Here is a 25,471-nt window from a genome sequence, read left to right as displayed (position 1 = left end):
GTCCCTAAATACAAAATAAAGCAATTTTCTATTAACAATTTCTTACCACTTTTATACTGTGGAGTCTGTGCAACTCTTTCACTTAGCAGAGTGTCCTGTTGCTTCTGGTCCTATGCCAGAAATGATAGCAGGATGGAAAAGAATATTGCAACAGATGGTGCAGTGCTGTGCTAGCTGGGTGCAGTAGTGCGTTGTTTATGTCACATGGCAGGGAGGCAATGCTAGTGTAGCGTGTCCTGTGAACCACACACACTCTATTTCAATGAGCGGTGTCAGTGACAAAGAGTGTGAGCGAGTGACTTTTGACACTAGGATGCTGTGAAATAAATGTAAACATAACTAAGCAAAAATCCAACATCCATACAGTCTTGTATAGCTCAAGGTACAGTAGCGGATCATAATAGGTGCGTTTTGGGCGGTAGCCTGGGGCCCTGAGATGAGGCACCAAAAGACTACAACAAAAAGTTAATTTACAGCTACATCACCAGGCTATCTCCTCTGAAGTCAGCACTGACCCCTCTGACCTCTGAATACCAGCTTTCACACAGCTCCCGCTGTGTAATCCTTTGTTCTCTGCTCTCTGCTGCCGACTAATCTCCCTCCTCCCCCCTCCCCTCTCCATAGGTTACACAAAGACTGGAGATTTCCTGATAATGAGCAGTGAATGAGAGGGAGCAGGAAGGGGGAGACCTGGGGAAAGTCTTTTTGAATGCAGATAATGGCAGATTTGCGAATAGTAAGGTATTCGATCTATTGAATATTATCGAATAGTTTGCCAAATATTCGATAAATGATAAGCGTTCAAATCCCCCTACTTCCGTTTTTTTCCTCCAAGTGGTCGAATAGATGTTTTTCAATAAACGAATACTTGTTTCCATAGACTTTAATGGGATTGAATATTCGAATATCGGGGAGATATTTGAATGAATATCGAATATTCGAATATCGGGGAGATATTTGAATGAATATCGAATATTCGAATATTTCACTATTCGTTTATCACTAATAATATGTAGAGCAACCTTTTTAACTCAGAATCTGTTTTTCCTGTCAAAGTGTCCAATGGTGATAAAAGTTGCTGGTAATCACCCACTGCCCGGTGCAGCCGCCACTTTGGTGATCCCTGCTGCTGGGTGTTTACCTGGCTGCAATGGCTGTGTAACATATGAACACCACAGCCAATCAGTGGCCTCAATGGTCTTGCGTCATACTCTCTGAGACTAATGATTGGCTACAGCAATCATATACAGGCACTTCACCACTGCTGACAGGCGAATAAAGACAAACCAGGATGACTAGAGTGGCGGCTCGGGGATGGTGGGGGATTGAACAGGTGTCTAATGAGTGTTTTATTATTTTATCACACTTCCTGCTTTTGCTCAATTTTTTTTATGATCTTAGAAAATCCCTTTAAGGAAACAGTCGAAAAATTATTCACTTCTTAATTCTATTACTTTGCCTGAGGGGCACAAGGATTCGAAGAATACCAACGAGAGAATCCCTGAGTCATGCCCCTCAGGCCTTTTACTGAGCATAAGTATTACAATCACAAGAACTAGGAGTGGGGTTTAAAACATGGAATAGGTGAAAAAATTTTCTATGCAAATTATTGACCAAAATAGGGTTGTCTAAAAGTGGCCTAAGAGAGTTTTTTTTTAAGGGTTCCTTTTAAATGGCTACTAGAACAAGGCAGGAGAAGCACTCAACTAAGCACTTCTCTCTGTCTGTCTTATGCAGTGAGGAGCGAGACCCTGACCAATCATAAGTTTTTGTAATTGACAGTGACACCTTAAAGGGAATCTGACCGTTAACCAAGTTGGTTGAACCACTGGATAGATGTAAATGAAAACAATCAGGACATACCTATGTTGCCTGTGTCTGTTTTTAATTTCATGAAAAAAAACTTTATTTGGGCTGTAAATGGTGTCAAAGAGGCGGGGCCTATTATTTCGAACCGCCACACTGTGCTGTATGCAGAGTATACATGGCTGATAACTATGTAACACAATTTTTGTTTCCAAGTTCTGTTATATTTCAACTGCTTCTATATTTAAAAAAACACCAATATTTATCACAGAAACAATCAATAGTTCACTAAAAACTATTATGGAATTCGATAAATGCTGTGTAGAACGGCTCAAAAATTAGTAAATTTCCTAGATTTAGGACTATACTGCAAATCACTGTTATGAATCAGCCCCCAAATATAGTCTCCCATCATGTTCTCCTTATACCGGCCTTAGTCAAATTTCGTTGGGTCCTGGTGAAATCGCTCGCCTTGCTCCTCTGAATAAGCTCCCATGTTCTCTTTGAATTTATTAAGATGGGCATTAGGATATGGACTTTGCATGACAGCATAGTTCTTTATGTACTTCCTGGTTGAGCAGTTCCCAGAATGCAATGCTTTCCCTCAGCTGATCATCACAATCAGTAAAATTAGTGCTGCACCTGCTTCTGGCCGGTCAAAGATGGTGAATCACTCAGGGGATTGGGGGATCCAGCCAAGCATCCTGTGGCATCACACCCTGCCCCCTGTCTGCATCATCAGCCTGTCCTTAGCAAACACACACAATGTGAGACAGAGGCATGGAAGATTTGTCTCCTAAGGTTGGAGAGTAGAAGGAGCAGGAGACAATGTGAATTGGCACAGAGGCCAGTTTTTTCACTTCCTGGATTTCTATCAGCTACCAGTGTGGCAGAACCGCACAGATACGGTAATACATTGTATAGACACATCTATATAACTTTTAATGTACTTTTAATAGAAAAAATTTCTTATGTGGAGTTCCCCTTTAACTTAAGGTGTGTACACTAGTTCACGTATACTTTGCAGAATATCAAATTAATTTCTTGGTTCGAGGTAACTGTATTTATATTGCTATGTGCACTTGTGGGGCAGTCTCAGACAGTTCTTAAAGGTTCTAGAAAATTCTGGAAGAGTCTTCATAGTTCTCACAGTCTATACTCAGCACTGAATATTTTGTGAATATTGTTAAAAATACATAATCTACACATACATCACCGCGCTGACCTCAAAAGCAAAGTTTATGGGGAATAATAGCCATTTTCTATTTATTTTAGACACAAATTAGGAAAATACACTTAACACCTGGGAACATTTTTTTTGTCTGTAAAATTGTTAGGTAGTGTTATGCAAGGGGCAGACATAGAGCACGGTAAAGCAAAATGACACTAGGTCCCAAAGAATAATAGGCCCCGCCTCTTTGACACCATTCACAGCCCAAACAAAGGGTTTTTTTTTGTTTTTTTTTATAAAAATAAAAACAGACTCAGGCAACAAAGGTATGTTCTGAATGCCTTCATTTACATCTATCCATTGACTTTATCTGCAACTTTGTAGCTTTGAAACTTGACCTCAGAATAACCCTCCCAGCATTACAAAGAAGCTACGAAGTTGCAGATAAAGCCTGCCAATGACTTGTTTACATCAGCTGTCTCCGGAGGGGGAGACAGAGAGAAAAGCTCACACACAGATTTTTGTGCTTTCAGAAGAAAGCAACAGCTCAGAACTGGGAGAAGGAGACTGAATAGGTAATAACAAAGATGGAAGGAATTGTTAGTCTCATCATGGGCAGCAAGAAAATTATGTTTGAGTGGAATACCCCTTTAACAGTATTGGTGACCTCCATACAGCGATTTAGTACAATCTGGGTTCACACTACGTATATTTCAGTCAGTATTGTGGTCCTCATATTGCAACCAAAACCAGGAGTGGATTAAAAACACAGTGTTGTGTGAACACTGTTCACACAATGTTGAAATTGAGTGGATGGCCGCCATTTAACAGCAAATATTTGCTGTTATTTTAAAACAACGGCTGTTGTATTGAAATAATGGCCGTTATTTACTGTTATACGGCGGCCATCAACTCAATTTCATTGTGTTCATTGTTCATTGTGTGAACAGAGCCTTTCTGTGTTTTTAACCCACTCCTGGTTTTGGTTGCAATATGAGGACCACAATACTGACTGAAATATACGTAGTGTGAACGCAGCCTTAATCTTATGAGATAGATGATTCATTTAGTCAGAAAGGTGGGATACTTTCTGCCAAGTTATGCCTAGAGACGAGCAAACTTTTCAAAAGTTTGTTCCGACCGGACTTCCAGATTTTTTTCTAAAAGTTCGGTTCGACCGGATTTCGGATTTCTTCGGATTTCATAATTTAAAGCATCTATATGATACGGGGTAGTGTATTTGGTTGAATTTAGGGCTTTACATGTCAGTAACATCTTGTTATCTTTTCAGTATCTCAAAGTCAATTTTTTTTTAGACTTATATAGACAATATTCACCATTACAGGGTCTATGCAGGAAACTCACCATTACAGGGTCTATGCAGGAAACTCACCATTACAGGGTCTATGCAGGAAACTCACCATTACAGGGTCTATGCAGGAAACTCACCATTACAGGGTCTATGCAGGAAACTCACCATTACAGGGTCTATGCAGGAAATTCACCATTACAGGGTCTATGCAGGAAATTCACCATTACAGGGTCTATGCAGGAAACTCACCATTACAGGGTCTATGCAGGAAACTCATCATTACAGGGTCTATGCAGGAAACTCACCATTACAGGGTCTATGCAGGAAACTCACCATTACAGGGTCTATGCAGGAAACTCACCATTACAGGGTTTATGCAGGAAACTCACCATTACAGGGTCTATGCAGGAAACTCACCATTACAGGGTCTATGCAGGAAACTCACCATTACAGGGTCTATGCAGGAAACTCACCATTACAGGGTCTATGCAGGAAATTCACCATTACAGGGTCTATGCAGGAAATTCACCATTACAGGGTCTATACAGGAAACTCACCATTACAGGGTCTATGCAGGAAACTCACCATTACAGGGTCTATGCAGGAAACTCACCATTACAGGGTCTATGCAGGAAATTCACCATTACAGGGTCTATGCAGGAAATTCACCATTACAGGGTCTATGCAGGAAACTCACCATTACAGGGTCTATGCAGGAAACTCACCATTACAGGGTCTATGCAGGAAATTCACCATTACAGGGTCTATGCAGGAAATTCACCATTACAGGGTCTATGCAGGAAACTCACCATTACAGGGTTTATGCAGGAAACTCACCATTACAGGGTCTATGCAGGAAACTCACCATTACAGGGTCTATGCAGGAAACTCACCATTACAGGGTCTATGCAGGAAACTCACCATTACAGGGTCTATGCAGGAAATTCACCATTACTGGGTCTATGCAGGAAAAAGCTCACAAATGCAGTGAAGGAGCAGCAGGAGGAGGCCAGTGGAGGTCCAGCAATAGTCATTTGAGGCCAGTACAGGAGGAGGCCGCTTCTCTTAAAGCTATACCGACGTGACACAGGGGGTGGGCTAGTGCAACATCCCTGCTGGTTGGAAGTGCTCCGGGCATCATGGGAAAGCGCTTTTCCCGCCTGGAACACTTCCTGCTTTCTATAATGGCGGCTGCCATTTTAGAAAGCAAGAAAAGAAAAAAAATTCGGAGCGGACGTCCAAAAATCCGAATCCGACCGGACTCAGACCTTTGGGAAAATCCAACCCGGTTTTCATACCGGCCGAACCGGTTCGCTCATCTCTAGTTATGCCTTTGTTTTGGGGGTTGTAGGGATAAATTAGGAGGAGCAGGTATTTGTATAGGGTTTATTAACTGAAAGATGGTAAGAGGTTATGCCCATGTTGTATGGATGCTGTATGCTGTGCCCATAGACTTCTACAGTCCTAACAGCTTTCTTTCGTGTTACAAATTCCGTTTAATGGCTGTATATTCTCAGCTATGCTGCAGGCACAAGGCCTAATGCCGTATTCTGTATGTGCACAAGAGCTATATATACTTTGTCGGAGCGGAGCGTAGATCACAATTTAACCATGATGAAAAGTAAATCAGCTGATGAATGGACTCCGCATAAGAAATTTAAATGGAATATCTTGTCAAATTGATTTTATGATTATCGCTTAACGATTATATAGCTTGCCGGGTTACAGGTGCCGCATCGCTCCATAATGTGATGAATAGCAGCTCAAATTCACATTACTAAAAAGTGCTGAGTCTATGCATTGCCGGCCCGCCACTTGTTACAGATTACCGCAAATATTGTCACCACATTACAAACGGAAAGAAAAACATGGGACGGTATTATAAATCTCTTCTGTCTTTTTCTATTTTCTATTAATTTCCATTAACAATAAGCAGTCCCGGGATCAGCCGTCTGCAGTTCGCGGTTTCATTATCAGCCGCTTGTCGGACAATCAATGAAAATTTCAGGTGTAGAGATGACTGAACTGTTTAGTTTCTGTTCACAAAGCAAAGCGTATTCATCTTACTAGTGGTAAATCATGAATAATAGTAAACAAATAGAAAATTTCCTTTAAGAACATGTGGTGCTTGATGCGGGATCAATAGATGCAGTGTCCCACTGGGACCCCTCATGGCCTACGGTTAGGTGTTGTTTCTTACATAACTAATGTTATATGTGATTTATAATTTTTTATGCACTTGAAATAGTGATCTTATGTACTAGACACAGCTGTGAGCTTAACCTACACTTGTCATGGAGCCTTCCAGAAGGCGAGTGGGAGCTCACTGAGCTCTAGTGAGAGAAGGAAAATCTTAGAGCAGCTTCTCTGGAGTGTAGTCGAGGACAACTGGAAGCAAGACGCTTCTGCTAAAGTCAGTCCAGGACACAGTCCAAGCCTTGCCCTAAAATCTGTGTGAAGGTGGAGAGAAGAGAGGAGAAGTTCCACCTGTGGGAAGCAGTTGAGCAGGGGCCATATAGCTTCAGGCTAGGGCTGAGGTGGGCTTCAAACCAGGCCTGGGGCAGTGTGGCTTTCAAGTAAAAAATGAATAGAGCTACACCCCGCTGTTGGGAATTGCAGTCCTGGAAAGACTAGTAAATGTATTGTCTTGCCTCTGAGCGCTCCTGTGACTGAAACTACTCTAAAATTGTGAGCCACGTGGTTTATAGACTAAAAAGTGACCAGGACTAGTGTAAAAGAAAGGACCAGGTCCTTATGGTTAAAGGAAAACAGAAAGCAACTCTTCTTCTGGTCAGGGTATTCTAATACAGGGGTAAGGGATTATCATTGCCATTGGTAAGGGGATGTCTAGCCAGGAGTGTGGTGGGGTATAGAGATGAGCAATCCTCAAGCACGCCAAACCCAAGTGTGCAGCATTAGATTACCGGGGGCTGAAGCAGTTGGATGCCACCTTAAAGTGACTGTACTACGAGGCCCAGGCAGAAGCGCTGGAGGCGGGCCGACCCACCCTTAGTGGGAGGAAACCCCCGCCCCTCTATGATAGGGTTCCATTGATTCTAATGGAGTCATGGCATGGAGGGGCTGGGGTTTCTTCCCACTAAGGGTGGGTCGGCCCGCCTCCAGTGCTTCAGCCTGGGCCTTGTGGTACAGTCACTTTAAAGAGGTTGTCCAGGAAAAATTAACTTGTCCCCTATCCACAGGATAGGGGACAAATAAGAGATTGCAGGGTGGTCTGACCTCCGTACCCCCCCCCCCCCCCCCCCGTGATTTCTGTATCGGCCCCCGGCTTCTTTGTTTTGGATAGATGTGGGGGTATGGCATCTGACCCGCGGCTCTATTCATTCTTATGGAGCAGCTGGAAAGAGACGAGTAAGCCGGAAAGTGATAACTCGGCTCTTGCCTGCAGCTTTATAGGAATGAATAGAGCCACGGGTCACGTGCCGTACCCGGGGTTCTATTAAAAACAAAGAAGATTGTGGGGGATATGGAGGTCAGAACCCCCCGTGATCTCTTACTTGTCCCCTATCGACAAGTTAATTTTCTCTCGACAACTTTTTAAAGATACAGCCTATGGCTGCATTCACACTACGTATATTTCAGTCAGTATATGTATATTTCAGTCAGTATATTTCAGTCAGTATTGCAACCAAAACCAGGAGTGGATTAAAAACACAGAAAGGATCTGTTCACACAATGTTGAAATTGAGTGGATGGCCGCCATTTAATGGCAAATATTTGCTGTTATTTTAGAACAACGGCTGTTATATTGACATAATGGCCGTTATTTACTGTTATATGGAGGCCATCCACTCAATTTCAACATTGTGTGAACATAGCCTTTCTGTGTTTTTAATCCACTCCTGGTTTTGGTTGCAATACTGACTGAAATATACTGACTGAAATATATATAGTGTGAACGCAGCCTTGCTGTATCCATGTTTCCAGGTCTCCCTAGGGCTGCATCCGACTGCTTCAGCCACCGATAATCAAATACTGCATGCTCAGGTTCGGCTTGCTATTACTCTATGATTCCTGAGAGGAAGGGGGTATTTATGAAAGAGTTTGTGCCATTGGTCACAGATTCTTGTGTGTATTTAGACTTTACGCTCTCAACAAATTGTTAAGGTGGGCGGAGTGGGAGGGGACGCTTAAATTCCACAAATTTGACTCTCCCTGTAAATAAACAGATATTTGTATTTTGCAAAATGCCAACAATGCTTATTTAAGCAAAATGTCTCTGTGTGCTTAATTTTTTATGTTTATTGTTTTTTTTATAACTCGGAATAAAACAAGCTTCTTATTTTTGTTCTGCTAAATAATGTACATTATATACTGTAAAACATCTCGATCAGACCAGAAGCAATTTCTAATCCCAAATTCTCGAAAATAAAAGAAATGCATTTTGTGTTCACTTCCACACATTTTGGTTCCTGCTGATAGCCATGTATTATAGATGACAGTCTTTTTATTACCACATTTCCCATATAACAGTGTTTACAGAACACCTTTCATTGTGCATTACCTTATTCTAAGACGAGCTTCCCCGCCGGTTTGTTTTTTTGGACTGCAAGAGGGAATTGGATGATATATAGAATAGAATACAAAAAGTCAATGGAAAGTAAATATAAAGTACATAGTTTGCTGGCTGCCAGCTTGCAGGAGGAGGTGTCAGCATCAGCGTGGGTCTCGGAAAAATTTAATGGTGGCACTGAGCACTGCAACTCAACACTGCTAGAAGGGCAGAAAGGAGTCCTTAAAAAGGGAGTGTATTGGCACCATAGGGGGAGTATGCAGTGTACTGGCACAAGGTTTTTTAGTGGGCAAAGGGTAGAAACAAGTGATTGAGCACCCGAGAGGCTGAGCAGTGAGATCTTAAAGGGTACCTGTCGCTTTGCTAGATGTAGGACATGACGTTATGTAGGACATGACCGAATGATTTTTTCATCAATGGCGATCCAAAGACACCTCCCGCTATCAATTGCTAAAATAAGTAGGAAGAAGTGCTGACATTTGTTTCTAATCGGTACATCTTCTCATCTGCACTGCTCAGCCCAATTCAGAGCCAAACAGACTTGAAAGGTGCGAACAGAATTTGCATTTGTTTTAGCTATCAAGGGGCGTCTCAAAAACCAGACCTCCACCAGTAAACTAGTAAAAATTGGCACTAACAATGTGCATTAAAGTGAATCTGTATCGCTCAACAGACGGTATTCATGTAAAAACTTCTTTTAATTCTGTCAATGTGGTGTCAAAGAGACGGGGCCTACAGCATCCATGCCCTAGACCTGGTGAAGAAGAAGATCCAGGCCAGGGGCGTTCCTCCAAAGAAGAAAGGCAGAGAGAGAGAGAGAAGTGTTTCAGGCCTAGAGCGCAGATGCTCTAGGCTTTGCCTCTTTGACACCACACCGCCGCAGTAAAAGAAGTTTTCCTTACCTTAATACCAGCACCCGGAAACAAGGGAAGCGGTCTATCTACTGACATATCCACCAATTGCTAAAATGCGTTGGAAGAAGTGTTCAGCATTTTTTTGTAGACTGCACTGCTTTTCTCTGTTTGGAGATTAGAGCAGCACTCCCACAGGGGCGCCAGGGTTGGTGAGTATCATTTTTTTAAATTTAAACTTTAAAATCCTCAGCACATTGGCTTTGTTGTGCATTTGACATCCCGAACTAAATAGGGAAAATATGCAACAAACCCCTGACTATTCTGCACTATAAATTGACATGCTACAGATATATATATATTTTTAAAAAAAATCCGCACCCCAGGTCACGTATGACACAGACATTTTCTGCAGCCTATAGATGAGATTTTTACAAATCTCATCCCCGTCGCTGCTCCTTCCCATCCGCATATCCAGATGGAAAATCCGCAGTAAATCCGACCCGCGGGAACTTCCCCTTACTTGTAGGAGCTATCGAGCCCATGAATGATCTGCAGTGTGAAACAATAGAGTGCCGAGCCGTGACTTGACTCGGAAGGTAGCGATTAGCGATTTAACTATTATAACAATTCAATTATACTGAAATAAGGGATCCGCGGCAAGAATTTTTTCCCCTCTGTTTGCCCTAACCAAACCCTCTCTAAAATGCTGCGGTTACAGAATTTATAAGTGTGGTGCCTGGAGCAACTTTTTCCATTTTTTTTTATATATCATTAGCATTTCTCCTTTCATAAGTGACCAAGTAAATGTCCCTCACTGTGTGAATTAAGTCCTAATGAGTGTGTTCTGTCCTGAGCCGTGTTTGCCGAATGTCTGTGTTCCTGAAGGGTTACATAAGACGTTGGAGATGGGTGAGCCGAGGATAGAATGCATGGGACGCAATTATCAAACCTGACCTGGACCCCAGGATTTAATCAGAGGGAACGCGCTCTAGATTGTCAACCCGAAGGCTGCTAGAAGTGAATGTTCAATAACCTATGAGGGAAAGGACTATAAACCGAGAGGAACTTAATGAGGTGAATATAATCGACAGACAGACATTACCGCCAGGACTGAGACTTCTCCCGGCACTATCTGTATGTACATGCTGAAGGAGTCATTGACGCTTGTATTGATGTTTATGTACCACCTCATAAGAAGAAAGGGAAGGAGAAGAGGCAAATGATACCGTGCTTTGGACTTCATTTTGCTTATTTTATATATGTGTTTTTTGTTTCTACAGTGTGTCAAATTTTACCCAAAGGGGTGGTCTCTGTACTGGGACCCTCGACCAGCCCAGCCTCGGCATCTACCGTCAGCCATATCTGTGGAGAGAAGGAGGTAAGGATGCAGACCTATGTAGTATACTGGAGTGTTCCTATGTAGTATATAACTGTGGGCCTCTATGTCACACTTTCTTCCCAATGACCCCTGGGCCAGATCCCCCAAAGCGATGGCACCAACCAGTGATTGGTCTCCCTCTATCCAATGCAGAGATTACCAATGGCCGCCTACAGCCTGGAGATTCGTGGTCCACCCAGAAGTAGTTTTTATCCTTCCGCTCTAGAGAAATGGGTATAATATATGATGTATGTAGATGTTATATAAAATGTCATCATTAGATACAATGCAATGACATGGAGCGCTCCACCACAGCTTTAACAGGACATCTTGGCGTCTTGTCCATCTGTAAAGTATGTACAGATAACCATTACTTTCTGGTGTCAGAACCTGGCCGTTATAAGGAGGTGAGCTGGGCTACATAGGCACTACTGAGTGCAGGAGGGGTCAGTGGCAGATCACTTTCAGGAAGCTCCTTCTCTTTATCACCTAGGGACGAGTAATGCATCTTCAGGTTCTTCAGCAGCTTCATCAACGTGTATTTTGCCGTTCTGTGGAGCATCTACTTGACAAGATTAAAATTTGCGTCTCTGCTGCTGTAGAGCATTATAATACACACCCCAGCTGTTGCAGAACATTATAATACACACCCCAGCTGTTGCAGAACATTATAATACACACCCCAGCTGCTGCAGAACATTATAATACACACCCCAGCTGCTGCAGAACATTATAATACACACCCAGCTGCAGCAGAATATAATACACACCCCAGCTGCTGCAGAACATAATACTTACTGCAGCTGCAGCAGAACATAATACACACACCAGCTGCTGCAGAACATAATACACACCCCAGCTGCTGAAGAACATGATAATACACACCCCAGCTGCTGCAAAACATTATATAATATACACCCCAGCTGCTGTAGAACATTATACTACACACCCCAGCTGCTGCAGAACATTATAATACACACCCCAGCTGCTGCAGAAAATTATAATACACACCCAGCTGCAGCAGAACATAATACACCCCAGCTGCAGCAGAACATTATAATACACACCCCAGCTGCTGCAGAACATTATAATACACACCCAGCTGCAGCAGAACATAATACACCCCAGCTGCTGCAGAACATTATAATAGACACCCCAGCTGCTGAAGAACATGATAATACACACCCCAGCTGGTGCAAAACATTATATAATACACACCCCAGCTGCTGTAGAACATTATAATACACACCCCAGCTGCTGCAGAACATTATAATTCCCCCCCAGCTGCTGCAGAACATTATAATACACACCCCAGCTGCAGCAGAAAATAATGCACACCCCAGCTGCTGCAGAACATTATAATTCCCCCCCCCAGCTGCATCAGAAAATAATACACACCCCAGCTGCAGCAGAAAATAATGCACACCCCAGCTGCAGCAGAACATAATACACACCCCAGTTGCTACAGAACATAATACACACCCCAGCTGCTGCAGAACATTATAATAAACACCCCAGCTGCTGCAGAACTTCATAATATACACCTCAGCTGCAGCAGAATATTAAAATATACACCTCAGCTACTGAAGAACATTATAATACACACCTCAGTTGCTAAAGAACATCATAATGCACCTCAGCTACTTTGAAACATTAGAATACACCTCGGCTGCTGCAGAACATTAGAATACACACCTCATCTTCTAAAGAGCATCATAATACATACCTCAGCTGCTGCAGAATATCATAATGCACACCTCAGCTGCTGAATATCCTCATAATACACCTCAGCTACTGCAGAACATCATAACACACACCCCAGCTGCTGCAGAACATCATAACACACACTTCAGCTCCTGCAGGCCTTTATTTTTTTTAATTATTTTAATAAAATTAGCTTTCTTTGATAAAATCTGGTTCTGCAACAACCAAGGTATATATTATAAAGAATAATCCCCCCGTACTATAGATATAGAAAAGAATGAGTCACCAAGGAGTTCCTTGACTTGTATGAATACACTTGGCACACAGTCTTATTCATATGGCTTTTATATAGCCATGGGCACCTAATCATTTACTATAGGGGGTATATAGTCATATATTATGTCAGCGGAGTTACATATATCACATGGGGAAGCTGAGCACAGGCCTGGCATAGGTCGTTGTTTTATGGTGTTACTCCGTTATGTGTTGTACAGATAATGTGCTCACATCACTTCTTGTCCCCAGTGGGGCCACCATCTCATTTTCACTATTTCAAAGTCTCACATCAGGGACTATTTTATATGAAGCCACTTAACCTGTGGAGAAAAGCGGAGTAACTGGAGGAAACCCACAGGAATGAAGAGGAGAAAATAGAAACTAGTCAGATCCAGACCAATGACCCCAGTGCTGCTAGGCCTCGGAGCTAGCAATTACATGGCCATGCTCTCATATTATAATTCAGCAGCAAAGTTATCCCTGATAGGAAATGCTTGTGGGCTCCATTCTATCCAGCTCTCATGTATGAGGTTACTGTCCCTTTAAAAATTAACCTCAGCCGCCTATTACAACAGAAAACAGAGAGCTCCATGAGAAATGGGAGATCGATGCTAATGCTGAGCTCTCTGCTTCCGCACGTCCTGAGATATCTGCCATAACATAAGGATATGTCATCAGGATGTGATTGCAGGTTTAGGACATTTAAAGGAGAACTCCGGCTATTTTTTTTCCTTTTAAATCATCGAGTGTCATAAAGTTATATAGAATTGTAATTTACTTCTATTTAAAAATCTCAATTCTTCTAGTACTTATCATCTGCTGTATGTGTAGTTTCCCGCTACTGGTGGTCCACTAAGTTTTATACCACCTAGGTAAAGTTTCTCTGTCAGGTGGCAGACACTCAGGGATGACGTTGTACTTAGCACTCCTGCCACTTGGTGTCCCACTTTCCTTTCCTGTGTGAGGTGCACAGCTGCAGTGCATACAAGGTTATATGTGTGTTATGTTGACCAATCACAGGTGCAGACTTTCTACCCTGGTCCCCTCTCTATGTTCCTTCCTTTGCCATAACCATAAAGGGGAGGGGTTCCTGTTTGAGAGTTTTAGTTTTAGTTCACTTCAGAGTAGAGACTGAGACCACTAGTATCCAGTGGTAGAACCCTAAACGTGGGGTAACCATGACATGGGCAACCCTTGTCTACATCTGGGGTTCTTCTTATCGTCAGGAAAGTCACCCCTAAAGAAAGAAAGAGGGACTGATCCCCAGTAGGGCAAAGTTGCTAGGGCCGAAGTATCCTACTGACAACACTCGATTACCTTGGGTAATCTTGAGAAGTTAGCTACACCCAGAGACAGAGACTTGGGACTTGTGCTACCTAACCTGGTGTTCACCGAGCTGGTTAGGTAGAAGGCGGCCACTATGGCAAGAGAAGTACCAACCCCACAAACACCAGAGCCCACCTGCTGCCTACACACCATATCCAGCATCCTGGGCCACGGCATATGTCCTGCAGTAAAGGGTATATTCTTTCCAGACACAGTGCTCTCTGCTGCCACTTCTGTCCATAACAGGAACTGTCCAGAGCAGTAGCAAATCCCCATGGAAAACCTTTCCTTCTCTAGAGCACTGTGTCAGATTGGAAAAAATACACCACTTCCTGCAGGACATACAGCAGGTGATAAGTACTGGAAGACTTAAGATTTTTAAAAATAGAAGTAAATTACAAATCTATATAACTTTCTGACACCATTTGGCTTAAGGAAAAACAATTTTGCCAGAGTTCCCCTTTAAGCCCCATGAACGCCCCCAAACATTTACAGAGTTGTGCTCTTTTTACCCCTTTTGCAGACCGGTTCACAAATCTGTAGGACACAGATACAATTTTGTACATGAAGGGACTTTTTTTTCCTGTTCCCAGCAAATGAACCGTACAAGTACCTGCAGAGGTCAGACCAGTGACCAGATAATTGCAGCAAATCCCAGGGGTCCTCCTCAGTCAGGATCACTTCCTCCAGTATATGTCTGCCTGGTCAGCTTGCTTTCCTTTGGTAGCATAACTATTAATAGTTTATAACAATTCTGTCCTCCTGTTTATTTTATGCACTGGTGGTTAGATTGTGACGGGCCTGTGTTTTTTTTGTTTGTTTGTTTTTTTCTCCCCCAATCAACTGGGTTCAGAAAGTTATATATGCGTGACCTCATTATTTATGACATGCTCTTAACTGTTTTATGTTACATCTTCAATAAAAATAAAAAAATATATATCCAGTCTTCCTGTACTTATCAGCTGCTGTATGTCCTGCAGGAAATGGTGTATTCTTTCCAGTCTGACACAGTGCTCTCTGCTGCCACCTCTGTCCATGTCAGGAACTGTTTAGAGCAGCAGTAAATAACCATAGAAAACCTTTCCAGCTCTGGACAGAGGTGGCAGCAGAGAGCACTGTGTCAGATCGGAAAAAAACACCACTTCCTGCAGGGTATACAGCAGCTCATAAGTATGGGAAGATTTTAAATAGAAGTGAATTACAAATCTATATAACTTTCTGAAACCAGTTAATTTAAAAAAAAAAAAAAGAAGAAGATTTTTTTGCCAGCGTACCCTTTTAGAACACAGCAAAACCAGTGCCACCCCTGTCCTCAGGTTGTGTGTGGTATTGCAATTCAGCTTCATTCACTATAATGGAACTGAGCTGCAAAACCCCCCACCCAAACTGAGGACAGGAGAGGTGCTGTTTCTAGAAGAAAGCAGACATGTTTTCTAAGCTTGGACAATCCCTTTAAGTATGGCAGAAAATACCCCGATCAGGATGAGTGAATAAACATAGTATATAAGCCATATACGCTGGTAAGGACTGTCAATCACCTTACAAAATGACAGAGAACAATAACAAGGAGAATGGAGGTGGGTGACAGGTGGGTGGGGGTCTGCTTTACCATTGTTTCCTATGTAATTCCAACACATTTCATGCACTTTGGATGTGAATATTTGCGAATCCTGAAAACAATAATTTTACCCTGAGACGTGGAGATGATGGTGTCTCTGTGAGGGTGTCGGTGCACTGTGGTTCCTGCACATGACATTTGATAGATGTGATTACGGCAATAAGCGACACTATTAGATGTGTCTATCTGAGCAGCCGATGGAGGGTGAGCTCCTGTTCACTGACCTTGTCTCCATAACAGGCAGAGTTTTATCTGCAATCATTTTCTATCAGGGTTACATTACATTTAAAAGTGGGTATTTGGATGCATGCCACACAATGCAAATGCAGCAGGGACAGCGACGGCTCGCTCAGATGTAGCAGGGACGAGTTTGTCATTTGCTATGAAATCCATAGGTGCTATAAGGGGTGTCTTATTGGACTATGGGTCAGTCTACTGCAGAAAGGCATCATCTTATAATACATGAAATCTATACATGGAGGCCAAGATAGCTCGAGGTGGTATTCACCTCCCCCATTACGTCACTCCTATGATGTCATAGCTATCCAATGGAATATATATTATACCATATATTTTGTGGTAAAGAATTGAAGGCTGGATTCTTTCGGAATGGTTGCCATGAGATCGCTGTCCCTATGATAACACTTGAAATGTGTTAATAGAAAATTACCTATTGTTTAAATTTTTTTATATATATATATATATATATATATATATATATTTTTTTTTTTTTTTTTTTTAATATGTTTTTATGTTAAACATATATTTTTTTTACTTTTTTGATTTTTTTTTTCCCCAAATAATAATATTAATAATACTGAAATCTTGTAGTTTGCATTCTTACCACTAGGCTTAAAACTAAGCTGAGAGTTACTTATCATCACAGGAATACAGTGAGAGGTGACACCAGCATATAGATAACACCGACAGGTGTACAGTGACAGGTGACACCAGTATATAGATAACACAGAGAATACTCGTACTCACGTATGACCTATAGTCTGACTGCTTTTTGCCCCTTAGTTGCGGGCTAACTGTCCTAGGTGGGTAATATGAGTCCCAGGCCTTGGTATCTGGGCTAAGCCGACTTCCGGTTGTCTGGCACTGTGCAGTTGAATACGTAGACTTTCCGTACCTTTGTTCCACTGTGGTCATTTCCTATGACTGTTGAGGTAACTGCCCTGCACTTTGCAGGGAAGTTCCTGGTGCGGCTTCTCTCCCCCTGTAGAGTTCTAGCACTACATAGCGGTTCTGTTGCTTATAAGGAAAAGAACAGTGGTTAGTTGTGTCCCTGTCATAGGACCTGGCTTGGCGTCAACATAGACTTGTGTGTGTTGCTTACTCTCACACTAAATCCAGACTACAACCACTAACTCCTCCCACCAGGAGCTAAGTCCATCCAGCCCTGTCTGTGATTGGTGGGGCTGTGTGTGTGTGCAGAGAGAAAGAAAGTAGAGAATAGGCTGAAGAAAGGAGGTAAAGCACCTGCACCTGTTAGTGGGCAGAAGACAACATGTGACACACAATAGTTAACCCATTGGCAGACTTCAGCTGTGCAAAGAAATTACATACAAACCAGTAGTGACACCTAGTGGGGAAAACACAATAATATACTTCCACACCTCCCACTGTGCAAAAACCTGAGCAAAAACTTTACACAGGTACATTAGGTAGCACCCTGTGCTGGGACACTACAAGAGTACGGTGAGAGGTAACACCAGTATATAGATAACACAGACAGGAATACTGTGATAGGTTGCACCAGTATATACATAACACAGGCAGTAGTACAGTAACAGGTGACACCAGTATATAGATAACACAAACAGGAGTAGATTGACAGGTGACACCAGTATATAGATAACACAGACAGGAGTACAGTGACAGATGACACCAGTATATAGATAACAGAGATAACATATGCAATAGCTGTTGCTCATTACTCTGCATCCTGTCTATTGTCACATATAGTCCATGGGGCTTGTGAATCTAAATGCTGTTAAAATAGCCCAGAAAATTGTCATTTTGCTTTCGGGGGTTACTTATCATGTGATCTACAATCACTCATCCCATCGCTCTCTCACTGGATACAGATGGTTTATAAGTACGTTCCCCTTTATGTAGTTTTAAAAGAGAGTTGGAAGTGCCCCAAGAAATTTAACCAAATCTGGATCCATTGGCTAATGCTGGATGGGACGACAACTTCTAGATATCTTATTTAGGCTCTGGGAAATTGTAGAAAGGAGGGGAAAAAAATCTCTCCTGCTAGTGTGAGGTGGGGGTGCCTTTGTCGTGTTTCTTTTAGTGGTACCACTACAACCTGTTTATTGCACCTTGTCTAATAATTGATGTCAGTTTAAAAAAAAAATCTTAAATACCCCTTTAAGATTTTTATAAAAAAAAAAAAGATCTTGCAGTTTTTCCAAAAAAGTGTGCGTATTTTTTAGTTGCCCCTTCCCCCCCCCCCCCCCTTTTTTTTTTTGGCAAAATTCTAAAATTTCTTAAGAAGAACGAGAGGAAAAAATGCTTCAAAAACGCAACTCCATTTTTAATTAGGACAAATCTATTGGAGAAAAAGCCACAAACTGGGTAAAAAAAACCCCATCATGATTAAAAAAAAAAAACTGACCCAAAAATCACACAAGCAAGAAAAAGATGATAGTTATTTTTTAAACCACCCAAATATTACAGTTTTATTGGGTAGTGAATGGGGATGGACTTGATATAGCAGACACAGGACGGGAATGGTGCAGACCCTTTTTTCCATCTCATACATATGTAATGCAATACAATACGTAATATATTGTTTAATAAAAACTACCATGGTTATAAAATGAAAGGGAGCAGACATGAAATGAACACGACAATTCCCAAGTCTTCCTCTCTCGGAGCGCAGTAATTGCCTCCCGTCCCTTGTGGTGGTCAATCGAAGCCTATAACAAGGCCACATTACAGCTCGCCAATTTACATATGTGTAGACTTTACCATACGAGCTCATTACGCTCCCCGCACCTGGCCTTCTAGGGCCATACGGCTGATTCTATTGCGCCATTATTCATTCGCTGTTTTGTAGCTCTTTGTCTTTAGATTCTTTTTATAGATCTTACGCTTTTGGTTGGCGGGTTCTTCAGAGGTGCAAAATCTTTCTCTGATTTGATGAAAGGAAAGGAGCTGAATAGGGTTTAGTTTGGGGCCATGAATGTTTCAAGCGACGGCTATTAAGCCAAGTGATAGAGAAGACACGTGGGGGAGGAGGTGTCCTAATTTTTCTATAAATGAACATAGTCGGAGCATGACTAAATAGAGCTGTAAGCAGGGTGATCATTTAATATATTACATTCCATTAGCTTTAAAAGGATGGCACTATAACCAGATTATAATTGCAGTTTACACAAGGTATCAGTATACTCAAGAGACGCTTAAAAGCCGTGTCCTGTTTGCAACCAATGGTTATATTACTTCTATGCATCAAAAATAACAAATGAAGCAATTTAGCAAAACTCTTCATAAAAGGTACCTTATCGTTTTATGTATACAGCTCCTATGCCGTATAAACAAAACTTTATCGGTGCTCATTTACAGTGCGGCTCAGGCCCTTTCGTTTTAGAGCTTATCCACAAAAAAAAAAAATGGGATAAACAGATGAGATTTTGGCTGCAGATCCAGTTGTAGCTGTAGCTAAGAACCTAAAAAAAAATGTTGTATCAAAAATAGTCCAATCTACAGGCACCATGTTATAGAGCAGGAGGAGCTGAGCAGATTGATATATAGTTTTGTGAGAAAAAACTCAGTGTATAACTCATATTTATAGATCTAAACCTTCCTCAGTCTAGGAGTCCAGTGGGCCGTCCTAATCAATTGGACCACCCACTGGACTCCTAAAGCCAAAATAAGAAAAGGGTTAGAACAGTAAATGACACGTTCTGCTGAATCTTTTCCCATCAAACTATATATCAATCTGTTCGGCTCATCCTGCTGTATAACATGCTGCCTGCAAATTGGATATTTTCAACATGGATGCTTCCCTTTAAAGTTGTTTTTCATAAAAGAGACGATCGCAAAGTCGACCTACCCTTTAATTCCTCGGCTGCACAACTGGAACAGAGAGAGAAGGCGTTGGAGGAAGGAAGTCAACTGGAAGATATGCGCTATACATGTATTCCAACTATCACTTATTAGTCACATTGATTTCTCTATTGTACAACATATGAAACCACATCTACATTAGTCACAGTAGGGAACACATTATGTATATTTGTCTTCAGTCAGACTAGAGGTCAAGTTGCTCTCGAGCGAAGGAAAGAAATTATTAAACAAGGAAAGGGCACATGGCTACACTGCTACACAGCTAGTCGCTGACAATTATTACTCACTTGTGGTAGAAGAAAGATGCATTACTTCTAAGGCAGGGTTCACACTTGTCTTAGATGCTCCACTGGGCGCCTCAGTCATTGGTTCCTTTAAAAATACTGCATAAAATAGTATGTCTGATAAAATGCCAGATTCAGAATATACAGTGCATGTGGGAAACAAGACTTGTATAGGGCAGTGCAGCAGCTCATGATTAGAACAGGGGATCCAGAACTACAGAGCTTAGACAAGCTTGTAGTTCCCGACACAAACATTGGTGGCAGCAGAGGGGGCCGTGTCACCCCTTACTGCTGCCAGTCAACAAAAGTACATAAAAAGCTATACATTTGCATGTTACATAATAATATATCTTTATTAAAGCAATGTATTTTTAGTCTCCGGAGTACCCCTTTAAATTTTGATTTTTTTTTACTTTGGCCACTAATAATAATAATAGGCTGCAGAGGAAACTTTTCAGCAGTTTCATCATTATTCTCACAGAGAGGATTACAATGACCAGGGATCAATAGATGACAATAGACAACCTAGAAAACTATTCCATGGAAATCAGTTCAGTCTCTGCCTCTAAATGCTGTGAACAGAGCTAAGCAGAAACTCAACTAAGATGGCTGACCCCATAATAATGTAAAAAATGTTTTTAATAAAAATATTAATTAATTAATAAATAGAAACAAATACAATGGTTATAAATAGGATTTTTTTAGATGATGTGTCCCTTAAAGCGTAACTGTCATTTAAATGTCCATTTTTTAGAAATCAATAAGTATCAATAGATTAAGCGATTGTAAGTAACTGTGTAATAGGTTTTTATAAGGCAAAAGCGTTTCCTTCTGTACTCAAAGAGCTGTTTAGCAGCCTCCCCCCTCCCCCAGAAGAAGCAGGATTTCTGTGTCCATTATGCTCTATGGAGAGGGGAGGGGTTGAAAGAGATGAGGAAGCGCAGAGAGGAGAAAAGGCAGCCCTGCAAAACACTACATCCTGCAATCTTCCCTCACCAAGCTCCCAGCCTAGCACTGTCCTTTCTGACCTCCGAATCCAGCATTTTATGCTCCCAGACAGTCTCCAAACGGCAGGGCTGTTTGTCTCCTCTACCTGTTCACTCATCCCCTCCCCCTCCATAGGATATAATGGACACAGCAGAATCCATCTTCACTTTGCTTCTCTGTAATGAAGACGATTTTGCCTGATAATGAACAGATGTGGAGGGAGGCTGCAAAACAACTTTTTGAGTACAGAAAGAGTTTCTTTGTCTAATAAAACCTATTACAGAGTGTCTTAAAATCACTTGTGCTATTGATTTCTGCGAAAAATAAAAAATAAATAAAGCCCCTGGGCTAGATCATACCCCTGGGCTAGATCATAAGCAGGCCTGTGTATCTACATCATTTAAAATTCTAATTTTCTAAAATGGGACAAAAGGACAGTTTGGGATCCATCATTCTCCAGGGGCGAGGGGCAGCTATAGCGGCTACACATACAAAAGTTATAACACCCCCGGCTTGGCCACTGCGTCTCTATAATAGACCCCTCTGGATGTGACCGGCACCTTCTTACATTAGGCAAAAACATATTGAGGAGAAGCGACATGATTTTCTGAGGATCAAAACTACCATTTCATGGAGACATCACACATATGGAACAAAGAGATACACTACAGTACATTAATTAAGGCAGCGTTTAAAAGTAAATAGGATTATTAAAAAGTAATTATTGCTTTCCTTTACAGCAGCAGAGAGAGGCAGTGAAATGAGGCAGAGGAAATTCAGTGCGCCCATACAGAGCGGAGAGGACCCATCAGCTCGCCGTCTCTCCAGGCACGCCGGAGATAATTACTCCGCAGGCAGATCAGCGGCAGACTAGGGGGATGCGGGAACCGGGAGAGAACACAGAGAAATGTTATTAAAGGGGACTAAAGGCCCTATTATACAAAGCAATAATCGGCCGTATTTGGCCATTATGGCCGATAATCGTCTGGTGTAATGGAAGACAACAATCAACCAACATGAACGATGTCGGCTGATCGCTGTATGACAAATGACTAAGATAGCAACGATGTGCTGTCGTTGCTCGGTGGAATAGGAGTGGCAGCAGCAGACTGCCACTATCTTTTATGGGCTGCCCGAACGATCTCTCAATCACCCAGGCAGCCCCCCCCTGCTCCCCGCTCCCCCCTCCCCCCCCCCCCCCCACTCACCTTCTCGCTGCTGCCGCGTGTAATAGCACCGGCAGCAGGCAGGAAATGAGGAGCAAGTGAGCACTGACAGTGCTCCTCTCCATTGCCCTGTGTAATAGGGACTTAAGACGGATTTGGGGAGTACTAGGCCCAGGAAAAGAACATGACTAAGAGATAGCTATGGCCCCTCCCCCACCAACCACCCCATCCCCAGCCCCTTTGAAGAACCAGGACACAATGGGGTTTGGTGCAACGGCCACAGCGGCCACAAGTATCTATAACAATAAATATTCAAGTAACATTTTTAATACCTCGTAACCATGGTAACAAATCACTGAGTTCTCCTAAAACAATGGAAAGGGAACCTGGAGGCTACTTCAATACCTCACCATCTGCCATAATAAGAAGGCCCCCAACTTGATCCCCAGATGTAAGATCCTAACCCAGGGGAACCACTTGTTGGGGACATTACACCCCGTGACCTTAGCCACAGAAACTTAAAGTGTCGCTGTACTTAACTTTCAAAATCTAAATCAAGAGTAGATGTAAAATACAGCAAGTTTACACTATACATTCATTATTTTCTTGTTTTTATCATGCTGTAAAACAAAGCTTTACTTACCAGAAATCCAGGTCCAGTCTCCTGCAGGCAGATTTTCTGACTTGTGCTGGTTGGAAAAAACCAGACTAACTCACGGCTCAATGTGTCCATCAGTCACATGACTGCCTTCTCTCTGTGAGCGCTTAGATGGCCTGGGATACACAGGACTTCTTGTTTTCTGACTCTAAGAAAAAAAAAAAGAGTCAGAAAACAGGAAGTGCCGTGTTTTCATTGATAACAAAAAAAAAAAAATCTATGTAAATCTATGCAAATTTACTTTATATCACATCTACTGTTGATTTACATTTTTAAAGTTATAACGACAGGTACACTTTAACTCAAGCTGGTTTCCGCCCCAGCCCCCACACTACCATTACATAACTATGGAGGAGTTTTTTCCCCTCTCAAACAAATCTAAATTTGGACTAGTGCCTCAAAATCCCTTTTCCACTCCACCGCTGCTACAAATAGAAATCACAACTCTCTTCTCCAGTACCATACATATGGCGGGTGGGCAACTCAGTTGGGCTCCTCAACCATAAATATAGCTACTAGAGATGAGCGAACGTCGAGCATGTTCTGGTTTGTCCGAATCTGAACTCTCTGCATTTGATTACTGGTGGCTGAAGAGGTTGGATGCAGCCCTAGGGAGTCCTGGAAAATGTGGATACAGCCATAGGCCATAGACTGTATCAATTTTTCCCTGGAGAGAATGGAGCGGTACTGTGTTTGCTTGGCCCCCAACTGAACGTATTGTCTATGGGACTTGAATGGGCGCTATCATATAAAAAAAACTTTTAGCATGTCAGAGCTTTGATCAGTTGGAGTCCCACTGATCAGGAGAATGAACCAGAGAAATGTGTGATAGTACATCTCACTCCCCGATCCGCAGCAATGTCCATCCAGGCTGCTTATATATAAGTCTATGGGGCTGCCTGGCCTGGATGAAGATAAATGACAGCAGGGGAGTGATGTGGTGTGCTGCTCCCCACTTATTCTTCTGTTCAGTCGGGGTCTCAGCAGTGAGACTCCCATGCATACTGCTGCTCCATTTACTTTAGGGATAATAAGGACCTATGTCTTAAAATCAGTGGGGGACCTAGTGGTCAGACCTGTGGATTTCGAGGCCCAGCCTGTTTTGAACCTTGATGGGTTATCTGCATAAAATAGTTATATGTTGCTGTGGTCAAAAAAAAAAAAAAAGCATACTTACCCTTCTTGGTCCCTCATAGCTCCCACTGGGATATTATGCAGTATCTCACTCATTGCTTCCGACTTCTGAGATGGAATTGTCTGGGCAGTGACGCCCATTTAGCCAGTCACTGGCCACAGCAGTGCTCACCTCAGTCAGTGCTGACTGATGAGAAGGGGACTGGATTATGTCACAGTGGGAGCTGTGGGGGACCATGGTAGGTGAGTATTCTTTTTATAGATTTTTGTTTTAGCTCATATATATAAAAAAAAAAGAAAATATATATTTTCTTTAAAGGGAACCTACCTTGACGCTTGAAAAGCAACCCTAACTGGTCCCACCATGTTATGCTTTTTATTTTGTATAGCGCCAACTTATTCAGCAGCACTTCACATAGTTTCATCAATCCTGGTCCCTGTCCGTTTAAGGGCCTGTCTGTATTTTTTTGGGCGTGGACAGAAACCCAAGCAAACACAGAGGGAGAAAATACAAACACTTTGCCCTTGGAAGGATTTGAACACAGGACCCCAACACTGCAAGACTACAGCGCTACCCACTAAGCCACCAGGCAGCCTGTCTAGCAGGAGATGCTGAGCATATTGATATACAGTGTTATGGGAAATAATTCACTTGTAAACTTATTGATCCTGTATATATAGGCATAGATGTCCTCTGGGCTGTCCTAATCAATGATTGGCAGCTATCGCTGTGTTTACACTTTTACGGGGAAGACTGTCATTTACTAATAAGACTCTAAATCTAAGAATGAGCTGAGGTTTAGATCAATAATTTACAAGTTATACATAATCTTTTCATAAAACTAGATCTGCTCGACTGCCCCTGCTCTATAACATATGGTACGGTCACTTAGGACAGCTTTTTCGATGTCACAGGTTCCCTTTAAGACCCAAAATAGGCCGGGTCTGAAGGGGTTAGAGAAGCATTCAAGCAGATCTGATAGGTGGAGTCCCAGCTGATGGGTTGTCAGATATGCATGGATTAAAGTGTATCATAGTGCGAGATGTTGCTAAGAAGCCCCCAGAGACGGGATTTTTTTTTGTATTGTCACATCCCAGGAGCTGGAATGTGACATTTTTTTTTTTTTTTTTTTTTTTTTAACTTTTCAACCCCACCATTGTGTTGTACATTTACACCATT

General features: G+C 42.1%; 1 protein-coding gene across 1 annotated transcript in view; it reads left to right on the top strand.

Annotated features, from left to right (window-relative positions):
* Nucleotides 1-25,471, top strand: part of GRIK5 (glutamate ionotropic receptor kainate type subunit 5) — a 137,269-nt gene that overhangs the window by 36,584 nt on the left and 75,214 nt on the right. Inside the window, exon 3 of the mRNA XM_069948870.1 lies at nucleotides 10,955-11,052. Coding sequence (XP_069804971.1) covers nucleotides 10,955-11,052 — 98 coding nt within the window. The remainder of the gene's footprint in view (nucleotides 1-10,954; nucleotides 11,053-25,471) is intronic.

The sequence above is a fragment of the Dendropsophus ebraccatus genome, chromosome 12 (assembly GCF_027789765.1).
Source record: "Dendropsophus ebraccatus isolate aDenEbr1 chromosome 12, aDenEbr1.pat, whole genome shotgun sequence".
NCBI lineage: Eukaryota > Metazoa > Chordata > Amphibia > Anura > Hylidae > Dendropsophus > Dendropsophus ebraccatus.
This window is presented reverse-complemented; position numbering and strand designations above follow the sequence as displayed.